This window comes from Ogataea polymorpha (assembly GCF_001664045.1).
Source record: "Ogataea polymorpha strain NCYC 495 leu1.1 chromosome Unknown OGAPOscaffold_2, whole genome shotgun sequence".
Lineage (NCBI taxonomy): Eukaryota > Fungi > Ascomycota > Pichiomycetes > Pichiales > Pichiaceae > Ogataea > Ogataea polymorpha.
The window spans coordinates 789,897-810,152 of NW_017264699.1; the positions used below are offsets into that span (position 1 = coordinate 789,897).

The window sequence follows — 20,256 nt, forward strand, 5'->3', positions numbered from 1 at the left end:
GCCCACGGGATCAACTTTGTTAAAGATAGATCCAGATATGCAGAGCTTATATCAGACCATAGATTCAAGCCAAGTCTTAGAGTGGACGAAGCGATTGAACTCTCAAAGCAGCAATTGCAACTTGTTCTCTACTATTTGATGAAGCTTTTAAACACAATCATACAATTGCTGGACAATTTTGCTAGACGAAAATTAAGACCTGGGTTTACTTCGAGAAGGCAAAAACTACAGGCATTCTTGATATTGAACAAAAACATCGAACTGCTCCAGCTACTCAAACAATGCCAATTATAGGTCATACCTCATCATGCAATATATTAAGTAACGTGTCCATAATCAAACACGTCTTATCGAATCCCTAACCGGATCAAAATATGGGTGCAGCATACTTTCTTTCGCAGTTAGCCTTTCATTATGATCGTATCGCAAAATCTTGTCGATGAAATCCAGGTACTCATCGCTCACCAAGTGCTGATTGTTCTGATTGACGTAACGAATCCACTGGCGTTTCATATAGTGTCCTAAGTCTTCGTATTGAGGGCCTAACGTCAAATTGTATTTTTCCAAGTATGCATACAAGCCATCAGTTCCCAAAACACGCGCAATCTGAACTAACTGATCTGTATTGGACTTTCCGTGAAAAAACGGTTCTTTTTGGAATACGATAGAAGCCAATGTTGCACCAAAAGACCATATATCCAATGAGTAATCGTACAACTTGAAATCCACTAGTAGTTCGGGTCCTTTGAAGTATCTCGAAGCAACCCTGACATTGTATTCCTGTCCAGCATGGTAGAATTCTGCCAAACCCCAATCGATGAGCCGGAGTTTTTTCTGGCGATGGTCTATCATAATATTGTGGGGTTTTACATCCCTATGCATTATACCCATCGAGTGGGCATAATCCAAAGCCTCCAGCACCTGATACATATAATATCGGATTTCCAAATCTGTCAATTGCGGATATAGCACACGAAACTCAAGGTTTTCCACATGCTCGAATATGAGGGCTGATGTTTTAGAGTTCGAATCCCGCACGACGTCCAAAAGCTGGATTATTTGAGGTCCGCCGCATAAATTTTGAAGAATTTTGATCTCTCTTTTGATTTTCTTCCGCTTAACAGGCTTCAAGACTTTAATGACAACCTTGAGGCCGTTCGGAAGCTGATATCCTTCGAAAACTTCACTGTATTTGCCTCTTCCTATCTTCTTTGTCACCTCGTATCTTGATTGCGAACCCCATGATATAGACAGATTCTCATAATTCCAGTAGGACTTGGGCTTTTTGTCGTTCACGTCAGCGTACACTCGTGCAACACTGGTCATCAAATTACAATAACTCTCGCAAGATTTTTGCCTACTAAAATTGCGTACTAGAATTATTTCTAGTGAGCACCGTCCGGGTGCACGGATGTTTATAGCACGATATACATATACTGCAGCTACAGGTTCTTAAGGTTGTTAATGAGCTCTGCATGCTTCTCTCTTTCGCTTGACTCGGACTCCAGCGGATTAAGATAGCGAATATCGCCCAAAATGTCTTTCGTTTTTCCAAAGTAGACCTCCTGGAGCAGGTTCCTCAGTCTGCTTTCAATATCCTCCACCAGTGAACCCAGGTTCGAGACGTGAGAAGCAGAGTCTTTGAACTGCAACTCTTTTGTTGTTTGTCTGGTGAGGTTTCCACTTAGATAGATGTTCAGGTCGTCAGAGTTGGAAATGTCTAAGATCACAGTAGATGTCACCTTATACGTTGCCTTCTGGTTTGTGCCCGGGAGAATCTCAAAAACATGGATCGAGTCCCACGATCCTCCATCTTTCGGATTCACCGTATCAATGGTTTTCTCCAGCAGAACGACACCAGCAAAACCGATTGTGCCCGAGGCATCCGCATCCTCTTCCTCAGAGTCCCAAAAGTAGACACTAGAAATTCCTCCCTCGTAGTATAGTTCGCGATATATGTCAAATGATTTGTTAGCAAAGATCTCAAGTTCTCTCAAATGGCTGGAAGGATGTGGAGCCTCATCTTCGTCGTTGATCTTTGGATAGAAAACGTTGGACCACGGTGACCTGTACGAATCGCCGTCTCTGTTGTAGTCACAGCATAGGTATGTTTTGCCCGATTCCTCACAGCGTGCTGTTTTGAGCGGAGTATCAACAGAAGACAGCAAATCTTCCGCTAGGTCAGGCTGTAGACGGCATATATTGTCTAGATTTTTACTGATATTCTTTGGATCCAACCGCCTGAGCAGGTCCAATGATGCATCAAGTTTCTCCTCAGACTATGATGTTAGCCAATGCAGGCAAATTTTGTTTATTCTTACCATTGTAGAAGAGTAATACGTTGTTCAAATAAATTATATTTACCCAAAAAATAAATGGCGGACATATTATTTAAAAGCTAAGAAGTTCACCATGGCGATTGAGCTACTCTCCTATTTGCCACAGACTCCCGGATATCTACCAAAATGGCTCTTTTTCGTAAGTGCCTACTTTCAGATTTCCTAACTCTAAGATATCTGCCGTCAGCGTTTTCAATTCCGTCCAAACCTATGTCAACATTGATCTGACCAAACGCGTCTATGAAGGCAAGCCGAGCGAGGTCACGCCATTGTCTGCCCGCACATTTGGAACTTGGACACTACTGGCTGCGATTGTGAGAATCTATGCCTCGTACAACATCTCAAATCCTCAGATATATGACATGTGTCTTTACTCGTACGTTCTAGCAGGTCTCCATTTCGGCCTCGAGTGGCTAGTGTACAAGACTGCAACATTCGGAAAGGGCTTGCTGGGCCCTTTAGTTGTCGCTAGCACCTCTATCGTGTGGATGGTGTCGCAGAGAAATGAATACTGCAACTGATATGTCAAATATTTGATTAAGAACAAATATACGAGTTCAATGTTTTGTAGGGTCCTGTAATTTGAGCACGTCAACAGCAGGTCCCAAAAGTCTCTGAAATCCGCTCTTTCCAAGAGTGACAACTTTCAGTGGACTAGTGGCCTTGACGGTTGCTTGTCTAGGAGAATCATATAGCAGTGCAAGCTCTCCGAAATAGTCACCCTTGTTAAGTTTCGACACCACACCCTCACCAGATTTGATAACATCTGCAGTTCCACTCTCAATGAAGTAGAAATTCTCACCAGCTTCTCCCTCTGTCACGACATTTTGCCCAACAGAATAGAATTCCGAGTTGAGTGCGTCTGCAAGCTTCGAGCGCTCGTATGACGACAGAGATTTGAGGAGAGGAATTTCTTTGAGGAATTTCTCGTACATGGATCTTTTCTTGGAAGTTCCTTCCAGCAGAATTCTTCTGAACGTCATTCTATCCAATGCCCACAGGATACAGTCGGTCTGAGCAATAGCAGTCGCTGCTCTAGGCGAGTTGTACATGAGGGCCAATTCTCCAAAAGAGGAGCCAGGTCCAGAACTGTTAACTTTCTGGCCGTTCACGAAAAAATCAACTGTTCCTTTCTCAACCACATAAAAAAAGTCTCCTTCATCTCCCTGCTTAATGATCTCTGTTCCTTGAGGTGCGCGCTTCTCTTCCAGAGCAAATATGATTGTTTTGAGCGAGTCTTCGTCCAATTGACTGAACAAGAAGTTCTTGACGACGCTGGCATTTAACCTTTGCAACTGCTCAGACGTGAACTGATGCACAGGAGGCTTCCACCCATCTTCACCAAATGTCTCGGGGTTCAGGGCTTCTGCAGAAACACTTGTTCTCCTGTTGGCGTTGATTCTCATGGTGGACTTTGCAGACAACGCAGCAAAGCCTGAGTAATTGGTACTGTTGAAAGGTCGAGGGCCGTCCGTAGGACTCAATGCGGCACCCGATGAGGATGTGGTAGTATGGAATGGCGAGGCCTGGGACGACTCAAAAGACGTCTTGAAAAGGCCCGCAGATGGCTCCCCAGATGATATTGGGTGAGGATCCTCTGACTCGAGGGTCTGGTATTTCGTGTGAGGGTCATTATCCGAAAGGGTGTTCTTAAACTGCGGAACTGACTTGCGCTGTACATCGCGGGCGATCTCATCAGTCGAAGGAAAAAGTGTCAAGCCCAAAGTATCAGCTTTCTGCTTTTGACTCCACAAATATTGTCTTTGTTGTTGCAATCTGTTGCCAAAGTAATTGTAACAAAATTGAAGCACATCGGTTGGGTTTTGTGTCTTGAATTGCCTGTCAAGCTCTTCGAGCTCCAGTGTGTATTGTTGGAAGTTGGACATGGCAATTAATGATAATTTTTAATTTGCCTTTTATTTCTTCTTGAGCTGCTTATTTCAGGTGGAAATTAAATACACGGCAGATACAACATCCGTACACCAAATATCATATCAAGTGAAATTGACCATTGTGCATTGAAGCCGGATGAGAAAGCTGGACAGCAAGAATACCCTCCAACAGTTCAATTGGACTAAGCTACTTCTATTGGCCTCCTCCAAAACATATGTAGATACCACATATCTTTACTGGTAGATTGGCTTGATCTCAAAGAAATTTATTCTATTGTCAAGACTATTGTTTGTTTATCAGGTATCGATAAAATAGCGCGAACATCTAAGGATTTTTTAAACTTTTTTACGTTTGTTTTATATCATGACTGTCGACTGGTCCAAGTACCTCAGTCATGAAGCAACCCTTCGTGAGCCATCTGTGATGAAAATGATGGGTAGATTTGGAAAAATTATCTCATTGGGAGCCGGACTGCCTCACCCTGACTGTTTCCCCCTGAAGTCGGTCAGTTTTGATTTCCTCTCACCAAAGACCGGATTCACGTCAACAGAAAAAGTTGACGTTCCAGACAACGAACTGTTATATGAGGCTCTGCAGTATACTTCAGGTAGAGGAACCTCGTATTTCGACGAGTTTAGCAAGAAACATATCGAAACATATCACAAACCACTATATAATGATTGGGACATTGTTGTCACTGCCGGAGCTACACAGTCTCTGGATGCCGTGTTGCGACTTCTTTGTGATCCCAATGAAGACACCATCCTCTCTGAAGAGTTTACCTATCCTGCTTTCTTGGAGACTTGCAGTCCAATGAGGTTGAAAGTGTTCCCTGTTAAAGTAGACGAGCACGGTGTTTGCCCAAAAGATCTGGACAAATTGTTGGCTAGCTGGAGTGGACCTCACAAGAAACCCAAGATTATTTACACCATGCCCGTGGGGCAGAATCCACTTGGAATCACTATGTCGCTTCAAAGAAGGGGTGAGTTTTACGAGGTTTGTAGGAAGCACGATTTGATCATCGTGGAGGATGATCCATATTACCACTTGCAACTTGACTACGAAGAGAAGCTTCCAAGTCTGTTGAAATTTGATATTGATGGAAGAGTCATCAGATTCGACTCGTTTTCCAAGATTATGACGCCGGGTGCAAGATGCTCAATTGTGACTGCAAACAAGGTGTTTGTTGACAAACTGGTGGTGCACAACGAAGTTAGCATTCATTCCTCGGCTGCTCCATCTCAACTGATCCTGCACGAACTTTTAAAAACGTGGGAGACCCAGGGATTCGAGAAATGGGTGGAGCATTTGTGCAAACACTATAAAAAGAGAAGAGCCTTGCTCAATAGCGCATTCGAAAAGTTCCTGCCAAAAGATCTCTGCTCATGGAACCTACCTGACTCCGGAATGTTTCTGTGGGTTGAGGTCAAACAGGAAGCATTTTCAAAGCCTGAAAACATACCAGCAAGTCAATGGGCTACAGAACTGGAAAACATGATTTTCGATGCCAACATTGATAAGGGTGTGCTTTTGGCCAAGGGCCACTGGTTCATGGTCGACCAAACCCTCCAGAAAGTCGGTTTTAGAGCAACTTACGCATTCGCCGAAGAAGAGGAGCTTGTGGAAGCCAGCCAGCGCTTTGGTGAAGCTCTAAGATCTGTAAATGCAAAACTAGCTACATAGGTTAATTTCAGCACCCTGGACCCTGGAAAATTGGGACGAGTCCCGATTCTAGAAAATCCGGAGAAGTTGTCAAAATAAAATAATTTATTTCCGACAAGAGTGACAACGCATCCACTATTCACTTATGAAAGTCAGCCGTCCAATCATTCTTCTGTTTCTTTCACTGGTCTCGTATGCGGCGGATGTTGAGCGGAAAGACTTCTTGCCATTGAGTCTTGAGTCCGACGCTTTTTTCGAGCAATTTAACGAGACATGGGCTTCAAGGTGGAAACCTTCTCACAGCAAGCGCGATGAAAATTTTGTGTATCGAGGCGAATGGGATGTTGAAGAGCCAACTGTGAATCCTGGATTGAAAGGCGACAAGGGTCTTGTTGCGAAGACAGAGGCCGCCCATCATGCTATCAGTGCAAGATTGCCTACTCCTTTCGACAACACCAACAACACCTTGGTGTTGCAATACGAGGTCAAGTTGCAAAAAGGACTTGAATGCGGTGGTGCATATATCAAGTTGCTGAGCCAGGAAGGTGGAGTTAGTGACTCGGTTGAGTTTAGCAACGACACTCCATACCAGGTCATGTTTGGTCCTGACAAATGTGGAATGTCCAACAAGGTCCACTTTATACTTCGCAGAAAAAACCCTAAAACAGGTGAATACGAGGAAAAACATCTCAAAGTGCCTCCAATGGCAAGGATCGTGAAAACATCTACACTTTACACGTTGATAATTAAGCCTAACCAAGACTTTGAGATCAGAATCAACGGCGAAGTTGCAAAAGCAGGCTCACTGTTGGATTCCAGATACTTCGATCTGACTCCTCCAAAGGAAATCGACGATCCTAACGACGAGAAGCCAGCTGACTGGGTTGACGACGAGCTGATCCCAGACCCTAATGCTGTCAAGCCGGAAGATTGGGATGAAGACGCTCCATATTTGATCCCAGATCCAAACGCAGTTAAGCCGGAGGACTGGGATGAAGATGCTGAAGCATACATTCCTGATCCAGATGCAGTCAAACCTGAGTACTGGGACGAGGAAGAGGACGGAGAATGGATTGCTCCGAAAATCCCAAACCCAGCTTGTGAACAGCACGGCTGTGGACCATGGTCTGCGCCAAAAATCAGGAACCCAGATTACAAAGGCAAATGGACCCCAGAATTGATTGAGAACCCAGATTACAAGGGGCCATGGTCTCCAAGAAAGATTCCTAACCCGGAATACTATGAGGACCCAACTCCCTCGAATCTCGAGCCTATCGGTGCGTTGGGATTTGAGCTTTGGACTATGACTGACTCCATTATGTTTGACAACATATATCTTGGCCATTCCATCGAGGAAGCAGAGTACATTGGTAACAACACATTCCTTCCAAAGGTCGAGATTGAAGAACAGATAGCTGCTGCCAACGCTCCTCAAGCCAAGTATGATGCTGAAGAGCCTGAAAAACAGATTGAAGAGCAATCTTTGGTCTCGGACCTGTTGGATAAGTCGGTGGATAGAGTTTTGAAAGTTTATGCTTCTGGAAAAGCATATTGGGCCGACTTCTTGGACGACCCAACCAAAACTCTTCTGAACCGCCCTGGTGAGGCATTTTTCTTTGCTTCCGTGATTGTTGGCACTATTACCACGACTTTTGCTATTTCTGCTACCATTGTCAGTATATTTGCTACTTTGTTTGCTCCATCCACTCCTCAGCCAGTCAAAAGAAGCGAGGCTAAAGAGCGGATCGAGTCTGTGAAAGAGAAGGCTACCGCATCCGATTCGAAGGTCAATGAGACAGAAGCTGTCAAGAGAGGATAGTGGTCTCTAGTCTATAAAACTAATTTTTAATGAAAGGTCTTCCGATTTCTGTAAAGTGTTGGTGTAGCCTCATAGAGTTTTTGACTGTTGGCCACCACCAATTGACCTTTTGGCATTTGACGCATTTGCCTTTAACAGGAGTGAGCGGAGGCACGGTGTGGGAGAGCGGCTCAGAAATAAGATCTTTAGTCATCTCTTCTGCCCAGCATTGGACATGATACAGAGCGTGGCAGCTTTTGCTAGCACAAAAACCTAACACGTCCTCAAACTGATCCACTACTCTATTGCAGACGCAACATATGCGAGTGTTATTTTGCTCCAATTTTTCCAAAGAGATTTCAAAATAGTCATCTTCATCCTTCTCCAAGGATTTTACAAATGCCTTCATTTGTTCGTAATTTCCACCTTGTATTAATTTTTGTTGATTTTCCTCAAAATCAAGCTTCAAAAGGACAGACTCCGAGACTGAAACGTTGTAGCGATTGACGACCCAAATGTCATATATGTCCTTTTGAAAAATTGCAACTCGAAGTCCCATGCGTCTAAAGGCGTGCGCGCTCAGTAAAAGCTTGAGATTGGCTATTTTTATATGCACACTGTTGCCACTATTTCTCGTTCCTATACGATTCTTGACCGGAATATGTCGAGTCCGGTAGGCATGGTGCCACGCGTACTCAAACTGTAATGCTGAAATTTTCGATGGAAACCCATACACAACCATAGTCATTTGCCATGGTCTTAATTTGTTTTTCTTCGTTCTGTCTGCTCCACCAAAGGCCAGATCCCCGTTATGCTGGCGAAGTCGTCGGTGCGGATCAGGCGTCGAGCCGATGTAAAAGGAGTTTTTTCTGGCTATCGATCGAAGCAAATATACGCAGTAAAACCTTGGAGGGTACTGGAGATTATAGGACATGCAAAAATACAAGAATCTCCATAATTTCCAGGATCAAATTATTTGTATCAGTCGTGTACGCGTATATATTATTTGTTTACAATTTCTGATTTTTGTTTTAAATCTTTAAGTTTAACTCAACATGGCTCGCCCCAGCGCAATTTACAGATCGTCACAGCCAACAGCAATACCACGTACTCGTTACAAATTTCCCATTCTTGAGACAAGAGAACTTGTTTCCCTGTTTGATACGATGGACTTCAATGTTAGCGAAGAAATGCTGACGAAACCAACACCGAGTTTCATGAAGAGCTTGATCGAGCAAATCATGGACAAGTTTCTGTATGTCTCTCCCCACTCTCTGAAACAAAGAATTCAAGAAATGGAAAGCAATGAAGACGATGACCGGGAAGGACTACAGAACTCGTTGAGCGTTGTTGCTTCGCAAAGAATAATGTACAAGTTTTTGTGCGATTGTGGTGTTGAGGACTTTAGCATTCGTGACATGGCAAAACCTGAACCAACTCGTATCCGTATAATATTGAGCGCTTTGATAAACTATGCGAGATTTAGGGAGGAAAGAATGGGCGATTGTGAGCAGCTGCTTGTCTCCAGTGAAAATACGCTATCTCAATATAAACAGTCGTTGAAGATCAACAACATGCTCAAGTCTACTTACGAAGACCTGACGAACAAGATGTCAAGACAAGGGTACAATGAAGACGAAATAATGGCAAAAAACCAACAATTGCAGAATGAACTCAAGGCTCTCACCGAAACTCAACAGCAGTTGGCGGCCGCTCGCGCAGAGTACAAAACGCAGAAGTTTGGGCTTATTCGAGAACTAGAGAATCAAAATTCCCTTCTGCTGGAGTGCGAAAAAGAGTTGGAAAGACTGACTCCTTATATTAGAGAGTCTCCAGAAAGCGTGAAAGAAGTGATCGAGAGCTTGAAAGACAGTTTGGCGAATGAACAAAAACATTTGACTGAGCTAGAGCAGAGATCGAAAAATATCTCAATCTCCATAGACTCGTTCCAACAGCTCACACACGAGTTCCGGAATTACCATCGCGTGCTGGAAGAAATACAAACTGAACTCAGTAAACAAGAAAAGTCAGCCGAATCCATTCAAAATATGCAAGACGAAATCCAACGAATGGAAGTGGAGCTTAACGATAAATCCAGACAGATTAGCCACCTGAAGAAACAGTTGAATTCCCAAAAGGAAAAGCTCGCGGCGTTCAAAGAAAACACGAGACAAAAGTTGTTGGAACTCGAGGATAAATTGAGAGAGCTAAGGGAAGAAAGATCTCAACTAATGGAAAGGAAAGCCGAGGAAGATGAAATCATCAGAAACAAAGAAAATGAGGCCATCGATTGGGAAATGCAGTCCGAAAAACTCAAAAAGGACTTTGAGGCCGAGTGTAAAGGTGCCAGCTACGAGATGAATGAGCTCAACTCTAAAATCAGCTTCTACATTGACGAAATGGCCAATCGTATCAACCAATATGCAACAGAATCATTCTAGTCATTATAATGTACATTATTAGTTGCTACTGTCCACATAAAACAGCTGGACGAAATATTCTTTGGTATCGCTGTCCCAGAAATCCCAGATCCGCCCTTCTGTCATATCGATCGACTCGCTTGGAATCTTGAATCCAATGTTCTCATACGGTTCACCACTGACAACCAGGTACTGGAACCTTGTGTCTAGTGGTTCTATCTTTTGTTCGAAGCACGACATTAAACGGTATCGGGGCTTTACGTTTCGCGCTATTTCCGGCATTTGTATCTGAAACAGAAGTCCTTTTTGAAAAGTCTCCGGATCTCTAATTTTGCTGACTTTGTATGCTGGTCTTCCAATTTTTGTATACCTCTTTTTAGGAACCGCAGATATCCCAACAACCTTACCAGGCTCAGGCTTGGTGGGCTTCTTATCCATTTCGGCCCTTTTCATTAGAGCATATTGATGTTTTTTGCCGTGGGTATGTGTAAAATAAGAGCTTTCGGATAAATGTGTGGTTAGACAAAGGCGACATTCTAGCATGCCCAGATGATTTTTAAAGACATAAGGGTCATTGTCTAGATCGATCTGAGACAGCATCAGTTGTCTCAAGCGCTCACGACGGTACTGATTGGTCTCTGCATCGCCTGCAACGCCACCGCTGCCCTTTTTGGAGCCAACTCTATTCTGATAGTCCATAGAGTGTTTAAAAGGTTAGCCAAAAAAAATAAAATAGAAACCTTCTGTTTTCCAAAAAGAATGAAGGATGCGAGGTTCGAACTCGCGCGGAATTTAATCCAATAGATCTTAAGTCTACCGCCTTAGACCACTCGGCCAATCCTCCAGAATATCGGAAATTTCACACATGGTTATCCCATAACGCGCAGCCGGTGACTGCTCATAAATATTCCATCACTCTATAGATGAGGCACATTGAGACTTGTCAAAAGCATGTTCAAGACGCTGAACAGACCCTCTCCAAGAACCAATCCGCTGCTAAATATAATCAGACGAACTCTGGCGTCAGAATTCCCGGGAGTTACTTTGCGGAGCCAGAAGTACGAAACCAGTCCTCCAACAAACCGTGCAAGAGTGAAGGAGGGCACGTTGTAAATTCCAATTCCCACAGGGACTCCACTAGGAAGAAATTTGATGTACTTGTGCCACTTGTTTTCAGGAGTAACAGTGTTTTTCACAAATGAAATAATTGCAAAAACGATACCCAACACTATGGCAAACTCAAAGACTTTTGGAGGCAGTCCTGAACCGTTCACGAGTCTAGCGCAATCAATCCAGATCACAGCCGTAGGAATTTTGAACATTTGACTTGGAATTTTGTAGATGCTATTGTACAGTTTGTACATCACAGCACTTAACAACACGGAGAATAGCGATCCATAAATTTGTGCAATAAACTGTGCTTTGGGGGATGCTCCAAGGAGGTATCCAGTTTTGAGATCTTGCAGCAAATCGCCTGCTTGTTGCGTTGCGGCCTCAGAAATGGCCCCTGAAATGAGGTTGATGAGGATTGCGCCAGGTTGAGATTTTGGTATGATCAATGCGAAAATCAGCTGTGACAGTTTTCCGATCCCACTAACAGGGTTCAGGTCTGTCTCTCCCAGTGCTCTGACACCGAGGACAGACAAAAATAGAGATAGTATGATTGCTGTTACGATGGTGTAAATTGGCACGACTGGACCGAAAACCAGCCGCGTGCACACCACACATGCAACCGACGACACAATTAACCCAACAATGGTCACTGTCGCCGATACTTGGTGAGACTCGTCCAGATCCACGTATGTGGAGCGGTCGCTGAATTGATCAGTTTCCGGCAACAACGAGCAAGAATTCTTCGGGGTATGATCATTCGACGCCTCGTCGTGATACGTGCTGCTTGAAATGTCTTCATCAGAAGCCACCTCATTTTCATCAATCAGTCTTTCCAGCTCTTCATGTGGGGAATCAACGGAGCCCGCTCGGGAGAGAGGTCTAGAGGAAGGTGACTGATATAGTGACGCCAGCGACTTGGCAACAATGACCAGAAACGAGATAATAGAGTCGCTGATCATGATGGACAAACTAATCCACATGATCCAGCCCTCGGCTCCCTCTTTCCAGTCGTCCACGGGTCCAGGAGCCCAGCCCATATATTGTGCTAAAGGACTGAGAATACACCAGCCAAATACCATGCCGACCATCATGTAGGCGGTTGTCGTAAACCCCATGATCATTCCCTGGCCAATGTATGATGGTGATGCCTGAAAGTTGATCAGATACGACTCTGAAATGGTTTTGCCCAGAATAGGTATGCGTTTTATTTGAGGAACAAAATAACCGACAACGGTATAAATAGAGGAGACACTAGAGGTCGCCGCAAGGAGTTTAATGTTCGTCTGGTATGTCTCGACCTGCTGGAGCTGGCACAGATCTTGCGACTCGATGATTGTGATATTGTTCGGCGTTGGGGGTCTTTCAGGATGATTCTCGTGCTCCCCCGCAGATGAAGACTGTTTAGGCTGCGATTTCATTTGGGACTCGACGTTGAGTGTTGTTCCGTGGAAAACAGATATCAGGGTGGCCGTGGCACTGCCGCTTGGAAAAGCCAGCTTCTCCTTGATGATGAATTGTTTTCGAAGAGGCACAGCGAAGAAGACTCCAAAAAAAGCCAGTCCAAAAGCCCACGTCACTAGCTTCCACAGTTGAGACAGGTCAATTCCAGAGCCTGAGCCGCTTTCAGCGTCGGTCATGAGTTTCTCGATGGCCGGAATTATGCCAATAAATCCATACGCCAACGGTCCAGTGGCAACAGCAACAGCGACGCTCTGGACAAAGACGTTTTCAACGTCTGTGAAATAACAGTGAAGCCGAGGCTGCAATGTTTTGAATATTGAGAACCCGAGCAGCGCTGACGGTAGCGACATCATCGAAACCCAGCCCGTTTGCAGCCCGAATTGAAAATTGGAAACAAGAATCACAGAGCCGATAACAAGACCGGCTATCGTGGATCTCAAAGTGACCTGTGGTAAAGCGGCTTTGGATTCCCAAGGCATGTCGTTGGGGAGTTTTGTTGTTATTGGCATGGCAAAGGAAATCGACTCTGCAATGTGTGCAGACAGCAGCCGGGGATAAAGAGGTGGAAAATTTGCTGACTAAGTTACGGGAACGGAGAAAAATAATTTATCGCTTTGCTCCATTTTTCAGGTAGATACTTATCAGGTTTAGGGCTGTGCAGAGCAAAAAAATCAGCGTTTTCATGCAAACAAAATGTACTTAAGGATGTCGCTCAAGGTAAGCACCCCCACCAAGCGGCCTTCATCGTCCACGAGGAACAGACGGTGAAGACGAGACTTGCGTATTGTCTCTAGAATCACACACAGGTTGTCCTTCAGCGTGCAGGTGTACACTCCTTCGAAATCGTCAGATCGTTTCATGAGTGCCTCGCCCACGCTCAGCGACAGATCTGCGTACATCCCACCTTTGATTAGTGAAAGAACGTCTACGGCCTCGTAAACATTCACCAGCTTATTTTGCTCGTCAACGATTGGAACCGAGCTCACAGAGTTCGAAATCAGCATATGGATGACGTCCATCACAGGCGTCTCCATTCGAACGGCCGACAGGTTCTGGGTTGTTCCGATGTTGAGCTCGCTTAGCGGTTGCAGCAGCATATGGGCCTCCTTGCAATTCATACTGACAAATTTAAGGATCCGGTATTGCGTAAGCACAGACACAACAATCTCCCTATTTGTCTTCTCGTCCTTATCAATCAAGGGTATCCGTCTTGCAGAGCTCTCAATCATCTTCACACATGCTTCATACAGCGATTTGAATGGGTGGATGGAGATAGTTTCCAGTTGCGAAACATTTAATTTCTTCTCTACGTCTCGCAAGCCATCGAGTGTCAAGTTATCCACAAACTGAAACTGGTCTGGGTTTTGAGAGTAATACTGGATGACGTTGATGAAATCTGTGGAAGTGAGCAATCCAGCAAACTTGGAGGTCTTGCTATTCCATAGTGGAGCGGAGACAATGCTGTTTTGTAGCAAGATGTTTAGTGCCCGCTTAACCAGCAACGAAGTCTCGAAAACAATCAGTCGGTATGACACCGGAAGAACGTCGAATGAATTCTTGCTCTGGAGAAATGTGCGAATCGCCTTCAATGCGACTTCCTGGTCTCTTCGAGTCTCCTCAGAGCTTGGAGCCCCTGGATTCTCTTGTTGCATCTTTATTGCCTATGTTTAAATGCTGTTGTTTGTCCCTCCTTTTTTTTTTATTCACCAAAAAAAAACAGTGTTACCCGGACGAATCACAATGCTCCATACTTCTCCAGCAGCTGTCTCCTCTTTGTTTCTCTAATCAGTTCCTTCTCTTTTTCCTTGTCATTCATATCCTGCGCTTCTGCAGTTGGCGACGCTTCAGACGCCAAATTCTGGCCAGTCAATGGCTCTCCTAGTACGAATCTCCCACCGTCTTTGTTCTGCTTTGTGTTTGCAAATCGTTTCTGCTTTTCAAACTCCTCAGCTTCGCCAGATTCCTGTCGAACGAATTCGCCTTCTTCGTTAAGAAACTTCGATTTGTTGTCTTCTATGGTTGCCTTTTCAATTTGCTCCTCCTGCTCCGTGATGCCAACACCCTCCAGATATTTGGCCTTTTCATCCAAAGCTCTGGTTGGAATATTTGTACCGCTAGCGGTCATGGTCTTGGAATTAGCCACAGCTTCGGCAATGCCCAACTCTTGCATCTCTGCCAGCTCGTCCTCGTCATACTCATGGTCCTCCTCAGCCGTTTGCTTGATCCGTTTGTGCTCGATTTCGCGCATTGTCTTAAGATGCTCTTCGTAGTCTTCCTCGTTATTGAAGCCGTGCCATCGATCTCGTTTGGTTTCCCAATCTTGAGCGTCTTTCTTAACACGAAGCACCTCTCCAGACGAGATTTTGGGCTCTTCTTTGCGGTATTTGAAGCTGATTTTACGCGGTTTCTCCAGACAGTCTTTTTTCGAGTGCTTGGTGCTGCCGCAGTTCTCGCAGCCTCCCTTTCTGAGCAGCTTCCGTCGTCTTTGGATTTCCTCAGTCACAAAATCGTATTTGTCCTCGATCCCAGAGCCCTTTCGAGGCTCGCTGTTTGGTACAAACTCTGCGTCAGGGTCAAGCCGCTGATGTCGCAGTTTGTCCACAGATGCAGGCTCCGCCGCTCGTTTCCTGCGCAGGTTCGAGTCGACCTTGAGGGCGTCTTCCTCGTAATACCAGGGTTTACTCGAGATGTAGCTTGGAATATAGTCAGTAACTGGCTTTCCCGTATCGTCATATTTCGATTCATCCTCAGGGATTGGCGCTCCAAAATGGTTGTAGCCTGGGTGATCGGTATCCATAGAATAAATAATATAGATTTATTCAAAACGGAAAAGGCTGTGCTGAAAATTTTATTCATGAAGAAAGTGCAGACCAAGACCTTTGTCAAAAAGCTGGCCTCTACGGATCGCAAGACCAGAGACCATGCTTTGGAGACTCTGAAGAAATATCTTGGGGCTAGAGCAGATGTCCGACCCCTCACACAGCCTGAATTTGAGAAATTATGGAAAGGATTGTACTATACAATGTGGTTCAGCGATAGACCACGGCCGCAGCAGAGACTGGCCGATGACCTTGCCAAGCTTTTTTCCCAATGTATCTCCAAGGAGCAGTTCTGTTCGTTTGTCCAGGCGTTTTGGGCAGTTGTCTGTAAAGAGTGGCCTACTCTAGACCAATGGAGAGTGGACAAGTTCTACTTGTTGATGAGATATGTGGTGCGTGAGTGCTTCGTGAGGCTACAGAAGGAAGATTGGGAGCTGGAATTGCTTGAAAATTACGTCAAGTCGCTTGAGGCCGACGTTCTGAGTGGCAGACCAGCAGTTCCTCCCGGAGTCACATACCATGTGGTGGATGTATATTTGGACGAGCTGGAGCACGTGGTTGTTGGAGACGAGGAGAATGTTGAGGCAGACAAGGCCAGAGAGAAGTTTGATAATGTTCCTCTTGCAGAACTTTTGCAACCATTTGAGAAGCTGGTGAAAGACGCTCTGATGAAGACTCTTCGCACAAAGGTGCGGGATGATCTGATCAGAGACGAGAGATTAATGACATGGGGATACACAGCGAATAAGAGCGACGGACAGGAGGAAGAGGAAGAAGAGGAGGAAGAGGAAGAATGGACCGGATTTGACTAATTATATAGTGGCAGAATAATTCTTGGAACGAGCACTAAAAATTCGTTTACCCTGCTTTTTTTCGTTAATTATTTTCCGTTAGTTGTTATGGCTGAGTTCGATAAGCTGACCGAGGCTCCTGTGGAGTTTCTCAAAGAAGGTTCCCAATTTGTTGCCAAGTGCACGAAGCCGTCTAAGAAGGAGTACCTGAGACTGATTCGTGCTGTGGGTCTAGGCTTTTTGATGATGGGCGTTGTTGGATATGCCATCAAGCTGATCCATATTCCAATTAGATATCTGATTGTTTAGTGCGGATATTGAGGGCGAGAACTGCCGGCATAGATACGAAATGGCTTTGTCGTACTCAAGACAGGATCTGAATAAATTGTATTAATGATCACCACGTAGCGCAGTAGACAAGAGATGGTGCTGAGTCAGCTCGTACACACAGCCTCGACACATTGAGCTCCGTACGTCTCACTTGTGACATCTTTGTCGGTTTGTTTTCGCGTTGACGATTGCTTTGGCAACATCACCGTATTTCTGTCGTCGCCGTCGCGACTTTTTTTCCCATGAGTTTCTCTTCGCTTTTGACACAGATCACCGGAAAGGGCACGCAGACGCCCTCTTCCGGGGCTAAACAGACACCTAATTTGCCTGTACGCGTGTCTGTGCCGAAATCGGGCGGCGAAGCCAAGAAACCACCGACACCGGCCAGGAAACCTAGTCGTTCTGTTCTGACCACTCCGGCACCAGACCCGGCCGTACAGCGGCTTAAGGAGGCAAGACGACACGAAAAAGAGAAGCAAGAGGAGCAGAAGCGTCAGAAACGGCTGGAGGCGTTGAAGAAGCGTGACAGCGAGCGCGAACGGCTCAGCAGACAGAAGCCTGTGCCCAAAAACGACGCAGCGAAGAAGCCAGCTGCTCCGGCACGGCCTCCGCTGCCGAAAATGTCGTTCAAGGAGCTAATGTCCCGGGCAGAGACTGTGGACAGGAACAAGCTGGTTTACATGCCGATCAAGACGGAGACGAGGAAGAAGGACACTAGCAAACAGCCCGAGACAAAGTTTGCACAGCCTTCGACGGCGTTGTTGCAGAAGCTGTCGAAACGGGAGAAGCCGAGCGTTGCAAAAAGAGACAAACGGCCGGTGCAGCGGATCGTGCGCACGGACCGCTACGGCATTGAGGCGGAATCTGGGGACGAGGACGAGGACTCGTTCATTGAGGACGATAGTCTGGACGATTTTGTTGTGGACGACCTGCGCGAGCGCCGACGCGACTATAATAGCGACGAAATCTGGCAGCTCTTCAACAGAGGCAAGAAGCGGGAGTACTTTGACGACGACGATGACGACATGGAGGCCACGGGCGCCGACATTCTGGAGGAGGAGGAGAGGGCGCTGCGCCAGGCACGGCTCGACGACAAGCGCGAGGAAATGCTGGAGCGCAGGCTCAAGGAGGAAAAACTCAAGCGCAAGAAGGTGTAATGCATTAGTCACTATATTCGAATTCGTAGCCTTCGGAGTCAGAATAAGCGGCGGCGTCGCCATCGCTCTCGGCCCCTGAATTGCTCGTAGACGAGTCTTGCGAAACAGGCGGTGCTACAGTATCCTGGGGCAGAAAACCACCGGAATCGACCTGCTGGAAAATGGATTCCTCCGGGACAAAGCCGCCTGCTGTGTCTTGATCGTCCTCTGACAGCAACTCGTGCCGACTGACAGACGGAACGTCGTCGCCTGAGTCGTCGTCGGAATCTTCCACCAGCCCATGCTCCCTGTCTAGTCGCCTCGAAATCCGAAGCTTGGCTAGCACCACGGCCCACACACGCAGTGCGGCAGCCTCACGGCGTTTGCGAGCCGCCTCCTCTTCCTCCTCCCTCAAATACTCGCACACTGTCTCGACAGCCTCTTTATGCTCCGCCAGAACAACAACGCCAGCAATTCGCACGCTGACGCTTGCTCCGCGGCCCTTACTACCACTACCAAAATCAAAACCCACCGCAGCAGGTGCGTACTCGATTTCAAGCAGCTTTGCAGCCTTCTCGGCCTGTTTCTCCGGAATGTGCACCGTTCCCTCGGGCAGCATCCACGGCTGGTACAAGTCGATGTTCCCGTACGAGTTGCGCGGAATTCTGCCGTCCACAACGGGCGGCGGAACGTACCTCTCTGTCTGGTGCTCTCCATAGAGTCTCACGTCATCGTCGTCGTCATCTGGCCGCTGTTTTCGCTGCTCTCGCACCTTGAGCGGCTGCTCCCCGATCTTGAGCACCCTGCCCCGTAGAAACCACGCCTTTGCAGACCGCACGGTAACCACGTTCGAGCGACGGTATACCGGCACCAGCTCGCCCTCCTTTCCGGCCTTCGTCTTCTTGCGGATCGTTCCGCAGCTGATTTTCGGCTTCAACACCTCGTTCGCCTTCAGCTGCTCCTCCAGCACGTACACCGGGTGGTTCACAAAGTCCTGGATCGAGTTGGGCATACCCTCTTTGAGCGAGCGCTGCTCAAACTCGACCTGCTCGTACTGGTCGATTTTGTTGCTCGCGAGCCGGCGCCGCGAGTTTGCGCCGCGCAGCAGCTTGTCGTACCAATCCTGGCCGTGCGGGTCCCTGGTAATACGTTTCTTACGCGTCTTGGCGTTGAAGTGCACGCTGTAGCGCCGCGTGACGTCGCGCACGCCGCCCAGCCGGTCGTACGCCAGCACGTACGTGGTGTTGTTCGGCCACTCGAACTTGGACCGCGTGCCGACGTTCTCGATGTACCGTTGGACGATCGGGTCGATGCTGGTGAACCGCTTGCTGGCGCTGCCCCAGACCTCGCACCAGAAAACAGGATACTGGACGTCGTCCTGAGCTTCTGGCCGAAAATTGGTGTAAACGGGCCTGTTGACGCGCAGAGCAGAAAGCAGCCGCTCGTGCTGCGACGCGGTCTTGCGCCGGCGCGGCGAAGACTTGGGAGCAGGGCTTGTTTCCTTGGAAGGGCCACTGGACGGCGTAGAAGGGGCCAGGACGGCCAGGTTGGTAAAGTCTGGCGGCTGCAGCGAGAAAACGAGCCGGCAATTGATGTCGAGCGCACGTAGCAGCGCCACAAAGCCCTGCGCCGCCAGGTCTCGCGAGCCGCGCCGCTGCTCCATCCGCCTGATGAACCGTGCCTTCGTCACGTTCTCGCCCTGCATAGCCGGCTGCTCCCACAGTTTCGCAATCTCCTCCCACGTCTTCTTGTACAGTCCCCGGTGGCGTGGCTCGAGGGTCCAGCTCCGGTACCAGTACTGCATCAGGTGGCGCAGCAGGTCCAGCAGACGGCGCGACTTGGCCGCGCTGGTCACGTCGGCACGCTGCTGCTGCTCGTGAAACTCGTCCACCTCTGCAAGCAGCTTTCCGGGCACCTGGCCGCGCAACACGCGCAAAACCTCGGGCGAGCTGCACCAGGTGTTGCGCACCACGCCGTGGGCCACCATCACAAACAAATACAACATGTGCAGCGTTTTGCGGAACATGCGCTCGTCCGCCGACACGACGTTCTGTTTGCGCGTCGGCTTGGTCGGTCGCGAGACGGAAACTGTGATTTCCTCGGACAAGCTTTCACGGTTGAGATCTGGGGCCGTGCCGCTTAGATCGACGTCCTCGAAGTCCTCGTCAAACTCGCTATAGTCGTCTTCTTCGCTGTCCACACTAATCACCTCTGTGCCGGCCGGTTCGGGTTGCGGTGGCTGCGGCGACGCCGAGCTTCCGTGCTGAATCTCGACCACACAGTCGTTTGCCGTCTCGATTTTCGCTCGCTTGTCGTTTCCCGAGTCGTGCTCGTTGCTGTGGCATCGACGCCCGCGGCGCCGTTTCAATGGCCGTCCCGAGCCCTCGGATCCCGTATCGGAGCCGCTCGACTCCCGCAGCGCCTCAGCAAGCATCTCCCGATACTCGTGAGAAAATCCATGAGACATATTTATTTTTTCCAGGCTGTGTTTGTG

The 20,256-nt window shown here is 47.3% G+C and overlaps 14 protein-coding genes and 1 non-coding gene across 15 annotated transcripts; 6 read left to right on the top strand and 9 right to left on the bottom strand.

Moving 5' to 3' along the window:
* Window positions 1–309: 309 nt before the first annotated feature.
* On the bottom strand, window positions 310–1,329 carry OGAPODRAFT_15758 (uncharacterized protein; the record flags this gene model as incomplete). Its single annotated transcript, XM_018353943.1, has 1 exon — window positions 310–1,329. The coding sequence occupies one exon, from the start codon at window positions 1,324–1,326 to the stop codon at window positions 337–339; it is 990 nt and encodes a 329-aa protein (XP_018212325.1). The 3' UTR covers window positions 310–336.
* Window positions 1,330–1,442: 113 nt separating this feature from the next.
* OGAPODRAFT_98171 (uncharacterized protein) lies at window positions 1,443–2,332 on the bottom strand (the record flags this gene model as incomplete). The annotated part of the gene is made up of 2 exons (XM_018357993.1): window positions 2,322–2,332; window positions 1,443–2,279 (listed from the first exon to the last, which is right to left on the bottom strand). The coding sequence occupies exons 1-2, from the start codon at window positions 2,322–2,324 to the stop codon at window positions 1,443–1,445; spliced, it is 840 nt and encodes a 279-aa protein (XP_018212326.1). The 5' UTR covers window positions 2,325–2,332.
* A 564-nt stretch (window positions 2,333–2,896) lies between these two features.
* Window positions 2,897–4,225, bottom strand: OGAPODRAFT_23355 (uncharacterized protein; the record flags this gene model as incomplete). The annotated part of the gene is made up of 2 exons (XM_018355243.1): window positions 2,897–3,774; window positions 3,832–4,225. The coding sequence occupies 2 exons, from the start codon at window positions 4,223–4,225 to the stop codon at window positions 2,897–2,899; spliced, it is 1,272 nt and encodes a 423-aa protein (XP_018212327.1).
* A 370-nt stretch (window positions 4,226–4,595) lies between these two features.
* On the top strand, window positions 4,596–5,915 carry OGAPODRAFT_7012 (uncharacterized protein; the record flags this gene model as incomplete). Its single annotated transcript, XM_018355841.1, has 1 exon — window positions 4,596–5,915. The coding sequence occupies one exon, from the start codon at window positions 4,596–4,598 to the stop codon at window positions 5,913–5,915; it is 1,320 nt and encodes a 439-aa protein (XP_018212328.1).
* A 103-nt stretch (window positions 5,916–6,018) lies between these two features.
* OGAPODRAFT_15760 (uncharacterized protein) lies at window positions 6,019–8,500 on the top strand. Its single transcript, XM_018353944.1, has 2 exons — window positions 6,019–6,515; window positions 6,546–8,500. Exons 1-2 carry the CDS (start codon window positions 6,040–6,042, stop codon window positions 7,711–7,713), a joined length of 1,644 nt encoding a protein of 547 aa, XP_018212329.1. The 5' UTR covers window positions 6,019–6,039; the 3' UTR covers window positions 7,714–8,500.
* A 260-nt stretch (window positions 8,501–8,760) lies between these two features.
* On the top strand, window positions 8,761–10,769 carry OGAPODRAFT_15761 (uncharacterized protein). The gene has a single exon (XM_018353945.1). The coding sequence runs from the start codon at window positions 8,859–8,861 to the stop codon at window positions 10,131–10,133; it is 1,275 nt and encodes a 424-aa protein (XP_018212330.1). The 5' UTR covers window positions 8,761–8,858; the 3' UTR covers window positions 10,134–10,769.
* OGAPODRAFT_98175 (uncharacterized protein) lies at window positions 8,761–10,811 on the bottom strand (the record flags this gene model as incomplete). The annotated part of the gene is made up of 1 exon (XM_018357994.1): window positions 8,761–10,811. The coding sequence occupies one exon, from the start codon at window positions 10,809–10,811 to the stop codon at window positions 10,152–10,154; it is 660 nt and encodes a 219-aa protein (XP_018212331.1). The 3' UTR covers window positions 8,761–10,151.
* Window positions 10,812–10,872: 61 nt separating this feature from the next.
* OGAPODRAFT_t22 lies at window positions 10,873–10,956 on the bottom strand. The gene has a single exon. It is a non-coding gene; the product is annotated as a tRNA-Leu (tRNA).
* A 38-nt stretch (window positions 10,957–10,994) lies between these two features.
* OGAPODRAFT_92790 (uncharacterized protein) lies at window positions 10,995–13,195 on the bottom strand (the record flags this gene model as incomplete). Its single annotated transcript, XM_018357221.1, has 1 exon — window positions 10,995–13,195. The coding sequence occupies one exon, from the start codon at window positions 13,193–13,195 to the stop codon at window positions 11,030–11,032; it is 2,166 nt and encodes a 721-aa protein (XP_018212332.1). The 3' UTR covers window positions 10,995–11,029.
* Window positions 13,196–13,298: 103 nt separating this feature from the next.
* OGAPODRAFT_98181 (uncharacterized protein) lies at window positions 13,299–15,399 on the bottom strand. The gene has a single exon (XM_018357995.1). It carries the CDS (start codon window positions 14,336–14,338, stop codon window positions 13,367–13,369), a length of 972 nt encoding a protein of 323 aa, XP_018212333.1. The 5' UTR covers window positions 14,339–15,399; the 3' UTR covers window positions 13,299–13,366.
* On the bottom strand, window positions 13,299–15,483 carry OGAPODRAFT_92792 (uncharacterized protein; the record flags this gene model as incomplete). Its single annotated transcript, XM_018357222.1, has 1 exon — window positions 13,299–15,483. The coding sequence occupies one exon, from the start codon at window positions 15,481–15,483 to the stop codon at window positions 14,422–14,424; it is 1,062 nt and encodes a 353-aa protein (XP_018212334.1). The 3' UTR covers window positions 13,299–14,421.
* A 57-nt stretch (window positions 15,484–15,540) lies between these two features.
* OGAPODRAFT_98184 (uncharacterized protein) lies at window positions 15,541–16,339 on the top strand (the record flags this gene model as incomplete). Its single annotated transcript, XM_018357996.1, has 1 exon — window positions 15,541–16,339. The coding sequence occupies one exon, from the start codon at window positions 15,541–15,543 to the stop codon at window positions 16,315–16,317; it is 777 nt and encodes a 258-aa protein (XP_018212335.1). The 3' UTR covers window positions 16,318–16,339.
* A 65-nt stretch (window positions 16,340–16,404) lies between these two features.
* Window positions 16,405–16,680, top strand: OGAPODRAFT_7019 (uncharacterized protein; the record flags this gene model as incomplete). The annotated part of the gene is made up of 2 exons (XM_018355842.1): window positions 16,405–16,599; window positions 16,639–16,680. The coding sequence occupies 2 exons, from the start codon at window positions 16,405–16,407 to the stop codon at window positions 16,678–16,680; spliced, it is 237 nt and encodes a 78-aa protein (XP_018212336.1).
* A 188-nt stretch (window positions 16,681–16,868) lies between these two features.
* OGAPODRAFT_92794 (uncharacterized protein) lies at window positions 16,869–17,796 on the top strand (the record flags this gene model as incomplete). Its single annotated transcript, XM_018357223.1, has 1 exon — window positions 16,869–17,796. One exon carries the CDS (start codon window positions 16,869–16,871, stop codon window positions 17,781–17,783), a length of 915 nt encoding a protein of 304 aa, XP_018212337.1. The 3' UTR covers window positions 17,784–17,796.
* Window positions 17,788–20,196, bottom strand: OGAPODRAFT_98185 (uncharacterized protein; the record flags this gene model as incomplete). The annotated part of the gene is made up of 2 exons (XM_018357997.1): window positions 17,788–19,148; window positions 19,278–20,196. 2 exons carry the CDS (start codon window positions 20,194–20,196, stop codon window positions 17,788–17,790), a joined length of 2,280 nt encoding a protein of 759 aa, XP_018212338.1.
* Window positions 20,197–20,256: the final 60 nt, after the last annotated feature.

Coding starts and splice junctions, on each gene's coding strand:
- OGAPODRAFT_15760 (XM_018353944.1), top strand. CDS start 6,040: ATGAAAGTCAGCCGTCCAATCATTCTTCTGTTTCTTTCACTGGTCTCG. Junction 6,516..6,545: donor GGTCCTGACAAATGTGGAAT/GTCCAACAAGGT, acceptor TATACTTCGCAG/AAAAAACCCTAAAACAGGTG.
- OGAPODRAFT_15761 (XM_018353945.1), top strand. CDS start 8,859: ATGGACTTCAATGTTAGCGAAGAAATGCTGACGAAACCAACACCGAGT.
- OGAPODRAFT_98181 (XM_018357995.1), bottom strand. CDS start 14,338: ATGCAACAAGAGAATCCAGGGGCTCCAAGCTCTGAGGAGACTCGAAGA.